The sequence below is a fragment of the Oratosquilla oratoria genome, chromosome 9 (assembly GCF_046742065.1).
Source record: "Oratosquilla oratoria isolate Oo_2021 chromosome 9, ASM4674206v1, whole genome shotgun sequence".
Lineage (NCBI taxonomy): Eukaryota > Metazoa > Arthropoda > Malacostraca > Stomatopoda > Squillidae > Oratosquilla > Oratosquilla oratoria.
The window spans coordinates 13,484,912-13,499,292 of NC_134785.1; the positions used below are offsets into that span (position 1 = coordinate 13,484,912).

The 14,381-nt window shown below is 45.0% G+C and overlaps 1 protein-coding gene across 1 annotated transcript in view; it reads right to left on the reverse strand.

Moving 5' to 3' along the window:
* Positions 1-7,308: 7,308 nt before the first annotated feature.
* The window catches only part of LOC143027985 (uncharacterized), a 9,005-nt gene continuing 1,932 nt past the window's right edge, over positions 7,309-14,381 (reverse strand). Inside the window, exons 2-3 of the mRNA XM_076189628.1 lie at positions 14,096-14,194; positions 7,309-11,434 (exon numbers count right to left, since the gene is read on the reverse strand). Of these exons, the coding sequence (XP_076045743.1) occupies positions 8,114-11,434; positions 14,096-14,194 (3,420 nt within the window). The 3' untranslated portion in view covers positions 7,309-8,113. The remainder of the gene's footprint in view (positions 11,435-14,095; positions 14,195-14,381) is intronic.

Sequence of the window (14,381 nt, forward strand, 5' to 3'; positions counted from 1 at the left end):
AGGCCCTCACGTGTGGGAGGGGGGGGGGCAGGGGAGGCATATGCCCTGGGGCGGCAATTCTAGTCGGGACATGTTGCCCACAAGGCTGACAATATAATTATAATAAAAAAAGGTCAAAGGAGCCCTGAATATTTCACCGTAATATACGAAATATGCGTTAGAATAAACAGAATATGTAATGTTTTTTTCCTTATCCATTTGCCATAGGGATATCAAATACAAAGTTTAAAATCCGTTTAATTATTTCGCAAGACAATAGCTATAATAGGCCAAGATCCAAGATCTAAGAATATTATATTTAGACCTTGTAATAGGCAGTAAGAAATGGAGATGAGAAGTGGTGACGAGGGAGAGGTAAGGGATCTGTTTCTGTTGAGCATTTACCTAATATTAATTGTATTTGCCTTACTGTGGTATACAGGACTGGGATTCGTAGGATATAGTTTCTATAGAAACATACATTGATCAAAGTTTAAATCAATTCATGTTGGTCGATTGAGATGTGGGTCCAGTTTACAAGAATGCAGAACGTTATATTTTTCAAAATCCTTAAAGAACCGTCTTATATATATTTTTTATTTTTTATAACTTATCTATTTGTTTTTATTTTTTATAACTTATCTATTTGTTTTTATTTTTACTATGTCCTCTTGTGATTCTTTTACATGAAAAACAGTATATCTTAACATTCTTAGAATATTTTGTCTTGCCATCTTTTTATTTGTCCAACTTTCTTTACTTATTTATTAATTGATTTATATATTTATCGATAGGCTGAGCTCAGTGGATACCGTGTCAGACTCGTAATCAGCTGGTCATGAGTTTGATTCCCGTGACCCGGCGAGTGCTTCTTGCGTTGGTTCCCGACAGCCTTGGCCAGGTGGGGAGGCAACCCAAACATCGGCCTTAAAAAAGGGGTTTCTCACTTCCCACCTCGTGAAATTGGGATATTGAGTTTTTAGTCTGGCGAATAGCCTATCTATTCATTGCTATGTCCTCTTTTTCTTCACTCTAGTTCAGTAAATAGGAGAAAAAATAGTTCCAAATCCTTTTGCTTGAGTTAATATAAAGCCCACTTAAGCCACTAAACGTGCCGAAAAAAACATTTCTTTTTCAAATTATAAAAAAAAGTATTGAACAATGTTTATAGGTTGTACCACAATAAAAAAAAGAAAAAAAAAGAGAAATCTATAAATAAAAAATATGTATGATTTAATGTCACAAACTCCCCCCTATCGGAAGGCGAGGACGGTGCCCCTTACAGAGGACTTTGTAGCGTGGGATTTAATGAACCATGCTCTTGGTTCAACTTCGCCGGTGGCAGGATTCGAACCGCCATCTCCTCAATCTTCTCCGGAAGTAACGACGCCCTAACCCGCTCTGACTCTGAACCCTGTTAAATATTTTTAGGATCTAGAGCAGTGGTTCTTAACCTTTTTTGGCAGCGACCCAAAATTTTGCACAAATCAAGCATCGCGACCCAAGCCTACATAGATATACGAATTGTCTTTATAAGTAATATGATTATGCTTTATGCTTTGGAGTTTTTATTTAATCATGGTCTGCTTAGAATCCTAAAACTAGGCATCATGTATTTTAATTATTACAGTATATAATTATAATATATTTGTAGTGGGAAAATAATTATTTTCTGCAAACCCTTAGCGACCCAATAAAATGGCTTGGCGACCCAAATTTGGGTCGCGACCCAGGGGTTAAGAACCACTGATCTAGAGTAATGTTCATAGCCTAGGGCGCTAACACTTCTAGAAACTACAAGTGTTGGTGGGAAAATCTGTTTCTTGTAGTACTATAGCAACGGTCATTCTTGTCACTACCTAGACCTGACCATGAAGGGTGCTGACGCCAGAATTTTTAAGAAAACCTTATCTAGAACATTATACCTTTCACGGAGCTGGGCGCGTTTCTCGGTGCGTTCCTAGATACGTCCCAGTTAGCGTTCCCAAACTATTAAAGCAATAAAGGTGCCGGTATAGTATGTGGCCTAACGGACTTTTATCTCGGTGTGAACCTGTCTCTTAAACTTTAACAGTTTAGGAGCGCTAACCGCGGCCATACTAAAGCGGAACGCACCTAGGAACGCGCCCACCCCTTTCTTGGCCCCTCTCACCAATCTCCAGGTATGTAGGAAAAATGATAATTTTATCAATTACCAAAGCTACATCAGCATTTATCTTATCTACGAATAATCTTATCAATCCTTAACTTAGACGATTATTTAGATTTGAACTAGCCTTTTCTAAAAACAAAACAAAACAAACGATATTTACTTGTCGGATTCTTTCTCCATTGTTTACAAAACTGTGCTGTGTTGTGTTGCAATGTGCTTAACTATTCTGCATTGCATTGTTTTGTTTTATAAAGGATTACAAAAGCGGAACATGCCAACAGGAGACCTTTTGGTCCATAACTAGGTCGGATGCGAAAAAAAAAAAGTATAATAATATAAATGGTAAATAAAATAAATGCATAGGTATGGTCAATTAATAAACAAACACATCGCATTCTATTGTATTTTGACCTTAAGGATAATAAATCTCTCTGCCGTTGTTACATGGCTTTATTGTATTTCATTATAAATCTACATTGATGTATTATGATATGGAGCGACTGTGGCTTGTGTGGGTCCCTTGCATCGGGCACTTGGTTCAGGTGGGGGGGCCACAGGCTCACGCTCACGCGCACGCACACACACACACACAGACGAGTCCAACACGTGATCCAAGACCATGGTGAATTACATGCGTAAACATACATGCCATAAAGACACAGACGCACAGGCATACATGCACGGTCATACGAGCTCTGAGCTCTCATCCGGTAGGTTGATAACTATCGATCACGAGTCCAACACGTGATCCAAGACCATGGGGAATCACACACACATGCACACGTCTATCATACGAAGGCTGGAAACATCTTATTTGACATCACCAAAACAGGGTACAGAAGAAACAACAGGACACAGACCATAACTTATGGAAATTATATATATTATTTATTTATTTATTTAGAGAGAGAAATTATATATATAAAAAAAGAGAGGACCTGTTACTATGGAATGAAAGAATAATATTTAGGAAACAAAACTATTCACCTAGATGTTTCAGTATGTGCAAAGATAGAAGAAAAACAATCCAGGCCACAGACATAAATTTAAGGCAAAGTTTGGTAAACGGAGACACAAAGACTTACTCTATGAGTTTCAGCGCCGTATACTACAAGTACACACACACACACACACACGCACAAACACACAAATGCACATATATAAATATAGTGATCTCTGGTATATACATAAGCTTTGGGTAATGATATGGCTGAATCTCATTTCGTGCACATATCACATGAAAGTTATTTCGAGTGCACGTGTGCACACTGCCAGTGTGTCCAGGTATGACGTCACGTGCTCTCTAAACATCAACTAGACACTGTGTCCACTGACTGTGCACATTGACTATGCAATATGCACATTGACTAGGTAATGTGCACATTGACTGGGCAATGTGGCCACTAACTTGGGACTGTGCGCATCGTCTAGTGCGTACAGTGAAACGTCGACTATATATATTGCACGTATTGACTAGGGAATGTATAGGTTGACTAGGGACTGTACACATTGACTAGGGACTGTACACATTGACTAGGGACTGTACACATTGACTAGGACTGTACACTGTATGAGACCTGTCGGGGCAGGGATTGTGTACTATCCCTGTGTCTCAGTTTTGATCTGGCTGGAAGTGTGTAGGAGCGATGCATGGATGAATGAATGAATGACATTTACTATACAATACACGGCATCTACACGCGTGCGTGGGTATGCAAGTAATAAATAAATAAATAAATAAATAAAGTGATCTTCCTGTCAGCCGCCGCATCGCCAACAGGCTGACAATGACAATTCACAGAAACGTATTTAGCCCCATTCCTGCTGACTGCCCGACTCTAATGGAAGCTGGTGTGAGTCATAAGCCAGCCAGCTGGTAGACTGGGACATTCACAGCTGGTAATTTTCTTAATTTTCCTTTTCTCGTTTACTGAAAACAGTTTTAAGAAATCTGCTTGTACTTTCACAATTACGAAAAAAATCTTGGTTCAGCTGGTGATTTGACTTTCTTGAATTCTTATTAATGAAGGAACCAATTGTGATCTTTGTGGTACTCCGCTTCTCTGAAGGTTCTTGTCTTTGCAGGAACTCGATCTTGGTATGGGTTGGGGGCATAAATTCCCCTAGATTTGGGGGTTGGTGGGATTTTGATGCGTCTCTCCACCCATGGTATACTGTTGAATTATAGGGTGGGGGATTATTGGTATATTGAATACCCTCCTCAGCCCTACTGTAGGGAGAAACTCGGTCGACTTTGCTCGGCCACTCTGAGGAACCTGGCGATAGTCAACGCTGTTTACTTCGTCAGCAAAGGCATTATCATGGTCCTTCTCGGCAACGTCACCGTCAGAAGAGTTTGTGGGGAGTTCCTCCGCATTTATCGGTGGACCTCGACAAGAGTCCCTCAAACTCTGAATGTCTTTCTCCACTCCTGCTGAGGTAGAGGATATTACTTCGTAATGTACTCCTCCAGGAGTGAGGAACTTATTTGAAATAAAAATAAATCTATAAGCTCACGACATTATTGGAAAAGGATCCAAGACTCTCAAAGAGGATCAGAGAACTTTGCTTGAGAGGACCGAACTCTAAAATCGCTGACCTATAGATAGAATCGGAGATCATTACATAGGATTGAAAACCATCAGAAAGGAGCGAAACCCTTGGCATGGAATTATCTGCATCTATTGCTCATTCTCCAGTTTGATTATTTTGATATTTGCAGAGTTCGGCAATCCCATCGAGGTCTCCGAAGAGGAGCTTATACCTCGCGGTGTCTAGTTGCGGCCAAACCGCCGCAACCATTGCCTTAAGTGTTCTGACTTCTGGGGGGCGTGGATATAACTCGAGTTTTTCTCGTGAATGCCTTTTCCTTTCATTCCGTCTGTTGGCAGGAATTTTCTTAACCACCGAGTAATTAATGTCCTGACCCCTAGTTTGGTATGTGCCAGAAAATTCTGTCCAAATTTAGAGGAACCTTTTTCTAGTTGTAAGGGGGTTAAAGGCTCGTTTTGCTGTAAGATTATCCCTCAACGATGATCGTTCATGGCTCAACGATGATCGCCAAACGATTATTTAGAGCACTAAGTCCTTGTTTTTGAACGACAGGGCTATTTTGCTTCGAGGTACGATTATAGCTCAACAATGATCGTTCATGGCCCAACGATGATCGTTAAATGATTATTTAGAGCATAAAGTCCTTGTTTTTGAACGAGAAGGCTATTTTGCTTTGAAGTGCAAAGTACGGGGATGAAAATTTTTAACCGAACCTGCCAACGCGCTTACACAAATATGATGCCAGGTAGTAGGAAACGCATCACCTGCCATTGGCTGTGGCAGTTGGCTAATGATCAACAACACCAAGTTAAACGTAGCTAAAGTCAGGGGTAGGACAAAGTACTACTTGTCAAGAAAAAATATTTTTTTTTCTTTCTTAAACTGAGTTATTTTATCTTTCAAATAAATGTGTTTCCTATGAAGTTTCTGCTTTAAAATATTAATTTATAAAAATTATTTTTTCTTTTGAAATATTTTCTTTATTTTGGCTATTTTGAATATCTATTTTACTAAATATACTATACGGTCCTTTATAATTGTGAATTTCTGAATGTGGTTCGAAAAGTTGGCCCACCCTTGGAGTCCAGGAGTTTTCCTCCAGTTTAGCGAAGACTTTGTCTTCTTCTTGTTACGGAATGTAGTTTACCAGCGCTTCTGTCTTGCTGTGCGACAGCCTTAACAAAACACGATCCGACGTTGTGTCAGTTCATCAAAACAAGAGACATGATTTCTCACCTAAATCAAAAAACCTTGCTCGTTTCAGTGACAACAACGAAATATGGATAAGTTCAAAGATAAAATGATATGGTTTAATGTCACAAACTCCTTCCTATCGGAAGGCTAGGATGGCGCCCCTTACAGAGGACTTTGTAGCGTGGCAGGATTCGAACCGCCATCCCCTTGACCTTTGCAGCAAGTAACGACACCCTAATCCGCTCAGCCAGCGAGATTGCCAAAGATAAAATAAATAGATGAAATGTAGAGATTCGAAAGGAATCATATGTTATGAATCTTATTCTGTAGACTCAGGAACCGCTTTTTAAGGACCCCGCAAGAGGCTAGATTTAATCATTATAAAAAAAAAAAAAAAAAAAAAGTACATCCCAGTATGTCCGTTCATTTATCGAGAACCTTGAAGCCACAGGGTTTTTCTCAAAGATAATGTCTGTCGTTGTTTTAAAAGAAGATTAGATAACTTTATGGATACAGATGGCGGGTGGTAAGGGACATGGGAGTGTCTACTGTAGGTGGTATGGTCTCCTGCGATCTTCCGCCATTCTTACGTTCTTCTGAGTCTAATTTAACGAATTTGTAATGCATAACGAAGATTTCCAAAGAATCTATCGTGCTTACGATAACTTCGGTGCGACCGTTTGGTCTTTGGGTCTGACGATAGTCTCCACAATTCCTGTATTTCTATAATCGTTTATTTATTAATTTATTTGTAACTTTTTTATTTACTTCTTTTTCATTTTAATCTGATTTATTTTAATCTCCTGATTTTATCTATTTATTCATCTATTTTCCAATTTTTATTCATCTCTATTTCAATTCTAATTTAATTTATATTTGGTTTTCTGATTATGTTTATTTACTTATTATTTTACTTGTTTATTCTATTTATCAATTTATTTATTTTTTATAACCAAAGGTAAGTTGTAAAGTTGTTTACAAGATCTTGTTGATTATGTTGTAGCCGTCTAGAGAGTTGGTAAGGAAACGTAAGATGAGTATTATTTGAGGTATATCCCACCGCTGCCACCAATTATATTATGGTCTGTTTGCGACAGTCGGACTCAAAAGTCCCGCTACATTCCATGATCCCTGCTTCCTGATGGTGAAGACATTTTTCTAAAAAAAAAAAAAAAAAAAAAAAAAAAGTTCAAGTGTAAGACTGCGGTAAAAGTATACTGCACCTCAAGAGCCCTCTACGGACCAGATGCTCTTCTTTACTGAATAAAATCGCCTGGCGTTAGCCTGAACAGCATCTCTGAATTCGTTCGCGTGGGTAACAAAGGATTTAAGGGGGTCAGGGGCTAGGGAGTCAGGGGGGACCTTAGGGAAGGCCCTAACATCCTTACTGTGTTCTCCTCTACATGTAGTAGGAAGGTGTTGGGCTAGCTTTGCATGTGTGTCTTGTCTGAGTAGGGAGCCAGGCAGGCCTGACTGGACGTAAACATACTTGAAGCCTTACTACTTGGAGCACCCATTGTTGTGTTTAACTCGGGATTCGAACTCGGGTCTCTGAAAATTTCAGTTCCCTTAGTTTCTGCATGATATGTTGACAGGTATTTTCTTCTCTGTCCCTTCTCCTACTCTCTTCCCTCTCCTCCTATTCTCTTCCCCCTCCTCTTTCTCTCTCCCCCCTCCTCTTTCTCTCTTCCCCCTCCTCTTTCTTTCATCCTCCTCCTTTTTCTCTCTTCCTCCTTCCGCTTTCTTCTCCCTTCTTCTTCTCTCTTCCCCCTCCTCCCACTCTTTTCCTCCTGCTCCCTTCTCCCTCCTCCTCTCTTCCTTCTCCCTTTCTCTTCCTGTTTTCCCTCTTCTCGTCCCTCTTCTCTTCCCGTCTTCCTCCTCTCCCTGAACGACGGGAATGGATCACTTCGCGGAGTATCGGAAATCCTTCGCCACGTTTCGGCAGACACCTCGTGAAGCCTCACACATCACCCGAACCTCAAGCCCTTAGTGAAATCACCACTGACGTCACAGGCTCGTGACGTCATGACGTTCATTCTCCCTGGTCCTCCTCAAGAGAGAACCTTGGTCGATCCGGATCTTGGGAGTTCGTCAGGTGACCTCGTTTGTCATGATTAAAGTGTTAGGTGACCTCGTTTGTCATGATTAAAGTGTCAATGTCACGGTTAGGGTGTTTGCCTAAGACCCCAAGCTCTCCCTCTCACTTATCACTGTCCAGAGGTCCCTCAGGTTCTTTCACGTGGCCCTTTTGGAGGATTTGGGGCTAAGCTGAGGGTCGAGCACCGGCGAGAGATGGATCCCTGAAGTCGACAAAGAGAGGTCCTTGTTGTCCGTGGGCGATGAGCAACCGTTCAGAACGTGTCCGACGGCGAGTTCGGCCAGGTCGCCGTTGGTGGAAGGAACACCTTGCTTGATGTCGCAAGGAAGGAGGAGGAGGTCCTGCTGAGGGTGACCCGTCGAAGGAGGTCTTGGGTGCTGGGTCGTCGGGTTGGCGTGTAATTTAGGCTGAAGAGTCTTCTCGGCTTGAAGAACGTGAGGGAAACCCTTTGGGTCCTGAGAGCCCTGGTCCTGTCCCCCACCCAAAGGCGTCTCCTCCAAGAACGGCTTCTCCAGCGTCTGGCCGTTCAGTTCGCCTCCCTGCGAAGCCGCGAGTTCGAAAGACTGTTCGTAGATCGTCTTGAAGGGGTCGAAGGAGGAACAACTGGTGCGGCTCTTCAGCTTTCGCAAAAGGTGCTTCTTGTCCTTCCGTTTGGAGGGGGCGGAGTGGAGGAGGTCGCTGTTCCTTGAGGACACAAGGTGGGCCTCGGCGATGTCCGAACCGTCGCTGTCGCTTCTGGTGGTAGTGGTGTTGCCCTCGGAGTCCAACGACCCCCGTCGGTATAAGACTCTCTCGTCCATCGAGTCACTCGAAGGGTCGTGTCCTCCTTCGTCGTCGGCGTCGCCGTCATCGTCGTCGACGACCTGGTCGTCGCCTTCGTCGTCGTCGTCGTCCTCGTCAGCGTCGCTGTCGTCCACATGGCCGAAGTTGCGTCTTGCTTGTCGGACGAGACGCCCGGCGTGGCTGCTGGGGCGCCTGCAGCGGGTAGGTCGTAGCACCTTGGTGACTTCGGCCAGAAGAGGAACTGAGCACCCGTCGTCGGTTCTGTCGTCGGATTCCCCGCCCGCAGAGGACTCTGTGAGGTTGCTTTCCGTGAGAGAGGACCCAGTACCCGCGCCGGCGAGGTCGAACATGGCCGTGTAGTCCGAGAAACTCCTCGATCTGTTGCTCGGCTTCCAGGCGGGGTCGTAGGCGAGGAGCGACGCGGCGGCGACGGCGGGGTCGTTGCCGATCTCCTGGTGCCCTAAGGTCGCGTCTCCCCCTTCGTTGGGAGAAGGCTGATCGAGCAGCTGCCCTGCGGAAGCCCCTCTGATCCGCTTCCTCTCCGACACGGCCATGGCCAAGGACTCGATACTCCTGGAGGAGGACTCGCTCCTTCGTCTGAGGAGGAGGTTCTGCGCCAACTTGACGGAGAGGATGGCTTCCAGGGTCCGCGTGACGAAGGGCGCGGAGGCGCTGAGAGGGTTCATGTTGGCGGCGAAGGAGGTGGAGGACCCTGAGTTGGAGGAGGACTTGGCTGGCCCGTTGTAGGCGCGGTAGAGGAGCGGTGTCGAAGCGTGAGCACTGGTGAAGGACGACGGAAGCTTCGCCATCATCCCCGGCGGGTTCCAGGGCCTTCTCTCTGTCGGTTCCAGAGGGGGCGGCGTGACACCGCCGCTGGATCTCCTTCTGCTTCCAAGGGGGATCGCTCCAGGTGCTGGTGCTGGAATGAGTTGCAGGTGGTGCTGCTGCTGGTGCTGCTGAGCGCCCTCGGAGCCCTCCGAGTCCGGAAGAGGGCTGTGGTCGATGGAGGCCGTCAGCGTTTCTTCTTCGGTCCTCGACTCCCGCATCGAGTAACTGGTCTCCGAGTCCATGGAGGAGATCGAGAGTCGAACTCGCTGCTGGGAGACGTAGTAGTTCCGAGCCACCTCGAAGGTTGGCACGGTGAGGAAGTTGGAAGCGCAGGCGGAGGAGGCCAAGGGCGAGTGGGACTCGAAGGACGGCAGGGAGAGGTTGCAGTCCCCCGTCGACGCCGCCTTCAGGGACTGCGTCGGGATGTCGAAAGGGCGCCTCAGTCGGGTCGGGGAAGGCGTGGCCGAGTCCAGAGGGTGCCAAGAGAGATCCGAGGACCTACGAACTAGCTTCGAGTTCGCAGTGATGTTGAGGAGTTTATCCTGAAGGAGGTAGTCGGACATGCGCCTCTGGAGGGTCTGCTGGAAGGGGAGCGACGAGAACGAGGGCCTGCGGGAGTTCTGCGCCGAAGGGATCCGGGCCTGGATCTCGTGCTTGACTTCGGTCTTGGAGATCTTCTTGCGGAGGTAGTTTCTGAAGGCCTGCCGGATGCTCTTGTACTTGACGCCGTAGATGAAGGCGTTGGTCAAGGGCGACACGAGGAGGAGCCCCGCCCCGAAGACGACGTAGTGCTTGTTGGCGGGCACCCCGCGGGTGCTCTCCCAGAGGACCACCCCGAAGTAGGGGCAGTAGCTCAGAACGAAGACGGCGAGTTGTTCGATGATGGTCCAAGCCGACTTCTGTTTCTTGCGTGGGGGCGGGAGATCGAAAGGGTTTTTCTGGTGCGTCACGGTGGCCTGGGCGGACATCATCACTTCGAAGATGGCCGAGAAGATGCGGTGGTTGTGGTGCCTTGCGATCACCAAAATCCTCCCGTTGACGGCCATCAGGAGCGCCGCCGGCAGGAACACGGTCACGAGGGTGAGGGTCACGGCGTAGGGCAGCGCCCCCCGGCCGTGCCACCGGGGTAGGCAGGCCCCGCCCGCCGCGAAGGCGTACCCGTAGGTCTTGGCCACCAGAGGCGGGATGGCCACCAGGAGGGCGAGGACCCAGACGGCCGCCGAAAGCGACATGACGCGCCTTCGCGTGGCCAACTGGTTGTACCGCAGAGGCGCCGCGATGGCACAGAACTTGTCGACGTGGAAGCCCACCACCATCCACACGCCCGCCGTGTGGATCATGACGAGGAGGAAGCCGTAGGCCTGACACAGCGTGTCGCGTCCCTGCACCAACTCCTCTTCCTCCTCCTCTTCCTCCTCCGTCGCCGCCTCGCCCAGGATCGCGAAGGCCACTGTGACGTTATCGAACTCGCTCCCTGAGGCGATGACCAGGGGCATCGAGGTGTTCAGAAGACCCCCGTGGCATTCTGGCACTTTGTCCTCCGCCTTCTCCTCTTCCTCCTCCTCCTCTTCCTCGCCGCCTCCTCCTCCTCCGCCGCCGCCATCGCCGCTCCCCGTGGCATCCTGCACAGGAGGAGCGGCGGTAGAGAGGTTCCCGGCCAGGTCGGAGGGCCCCCGGGTAGTGGGGATGGTGCACAGGTAGTTGAGCAAGGTCCCTGTCGGGAACTCGTCCCTGGCGCTGCTTTGGTTGTTGGGGGTTGGGAACTGAGCCCCCGAGCGGCCGCGGGATGGGCCTGTGGCCAGGATCCATCGACCCTGAAAGAATGAAATTGCGATTAATACACACATCTACACTCCGCTTCATCCCACTTCAAAGTGTCCTCCTCCTTTACTCAAATGAAGTGGAAATTGATGAACCTTATCAATTGTATCTCGGTAAATGTGAGGCTCCTCGTCGTCTCTTTATGTTGATGTTAATGTTATTAATTATAATCAAAGTTAACCACCATCTAACTCTTTGTCAGGAGATTAATTGGTTATGTATGATACTGTTACAGTACTATAAAAAATAAACAAGGCTATCATAAATTGATTATCATAAAACAAAAAAATCATACGGCACACAAAAATCACACTAATCCTCAAAGTCGGCCACCACTCAAAAAAAAAAAAAAAAAAAAAAAAAAAAAAAAAAGACGTAGTTGCTATACAGGGGATACAAGACATGTTATCTTTAGGCGTCCAGCATTCACACGGTACAGACAACAATGGTGAATGAATTCGACTGACAACAACAATACACAAACACACACACACTATATCAGAGACCCTATTACCCAATTTGTAGATAATGTTGTGACCTTACACACACACACACACACACACACACACACACACACACACACACACACACACACACACACACACACACACACACACTCACACACACACACACACCTTGCTCAAAGGGGACAGTTACGGCTAGTTGTATTAACGAAAGCTTTTCGAGCCGGGAGTGCGACTCGAACTCGGGACTTCATGCATAGGACCCTCAGACGCTAACAACTGCACCAGCACGCCGTGTATTTATGTATAGGTGTGTGCATGTACGTATGTACACATGTATGTATGTATGTATGTGCGTGTGTATGTATGTGTATATATATATATATATATATATATATATATATACATATATGTATGTATGTATTTGGAAGTGGGTAGAAACAACTTTGCCAACCGTGTAGTTAATGAATGGAATAAACTTCCTGCACAGGTAGTGCAATATAGTTCAGTTCGAAGCTTTAAGAATCATTTAGATAAATATCTAAGTAAGATGCTGTAATCATTATAATTTATCTTATATTATTTGTTTTTGTTTTGTTGTATTTTGTCTGTCTGATTTTCATTTATTATTAGTTATATGTCAATTTATTATTATTTACTATTTACCTGTTTGTTTATTATTCAACTATACCTATGCACTTATTTATCTTATTTGTTATTTATATTATCATAGTTTTTATTTATTATTTTATTATTAATATTATTTTTTTTCGTATCCGACCTAGATATGGATCAAAAGGTCTCCTGTCGGTATGCTCCGCCTTTGTAATCCTTTTGTAATCCTTTGTATATGCATGTACGTGTGTATGCGTGTATGTATGCACGTATGTGTGTATGTATGTATGTACAGTATGTAGGTATGTATATATGTATGTGTGTATGTATGTGTGTATGCATACATGTATGTATGTGTGTATATATGTATGTGTGTGTATGTATGTATATATATATGTGTGTATGCATACGTGTATGTATGTATGTGTGTGTGTATATATGTATGATGATGTATGTATGTATATATGTATGTATGTATAATGTATGCATGTACAGTATGTATGTATATATGTATGTATGTACAGTATGTATGTATGCATGTGTATATGTGTGTGCGTATGTGTGTGTAGCAAGCGTGTTTCTCAGCGTCTAACATTTATAAGTAAATCGATGACGTCACACGAATCATCGACGTCACAAGTCTATAAAACCCAAAGAAGTCTTCCACATCTCAGAAGACTTTATCCATTGTAGTACATGTAAGTGACGTCAAATGGACCTGTGATCAATTACTTCCACATTATAAGGGGGTAGCCTCTTCAGAAAGCTTCAGGCAGCTTTAGCAAGACGCGAGGCAAAGACACAGACAGACACAGACACAAAGAGGAGATCAATTGGCCATTTACAGAATCATGAAAGGCATGGAAGTCCTTGACAGAAGACTTATTAAAGTGGGGTAAAAGAAAAACAAGGGGACATGAAAAGAAACTCAAAAAGGATAAGTATAGTAGAGGTCTGAAAAAAGAAAAAATATTTTTTCTACACAGAGTGGTTGATGTCTGCAACAAATTGGACGAAACAATAGTGTGCGCAAAAACCGCACAATAATTAACAAACTAGATGCTGAGAGATACAAAGACGGGTCATTACGAGCATAGCTCCCCTTCCCGTATAATACAACTAGGTAAAACTAGGTAAATACAGGCAAGGCAGATACACACAGGCAATGCCATTCGCTAGGTCACGAGGACAGACAGGAAGACACAGACGCATTCACAGACGGACACTAAGAGACAGACACTATAAGGAATACTGTGATAGAATGTATCGCAGGGGTATAGATGTACAGACTGGTAGATATATCTATAGATAGACAGTTAAGACAGACAAGTAGACAGGCAGCGGGACACAAACAGACGCAGGCAGATAGCAGATAGACAGGCGGAGAGGCAGCCGCACATGCAGACAAACAGACAGACAGACAGTCAGAGACTGGCCAAGAGACAGACAGACAGAAGCGTGCACACAGATAATCATACAGACGGATATACAGGCAAAAAGACAGAGATGCGAACAGAGAGACAGAGAAAGGGAGACATACTCGTACAGTCAACCAGTTATCTATCTAGCCAACCAGCCAATTTGCCACACAGGGTGTCAGCAACTCACGGCCAGGTAGGAGGGTGTTGACAGCGCCAAGAATGTCAGGCTAAGGATGATGCCTGTTACTCCCAGTTGGATGTGGAGCAGTGTCGATCCCCGTTGCATCTGGAATAAAATAGGACGTCTTAGTGAAAGGAACTCACCACGACTTACTTTGGAGTTTTAGTTTCGTTCTCCTTTGAAGGGCCTTGTTTCTTTGTTCTCAATATCTTGACACTATCCACTGTTTTGTTTCGTTGTTCATGTTTATCTTTAATGTCTTTAGTCTTTGATTATGGATCTTTTTAGATAT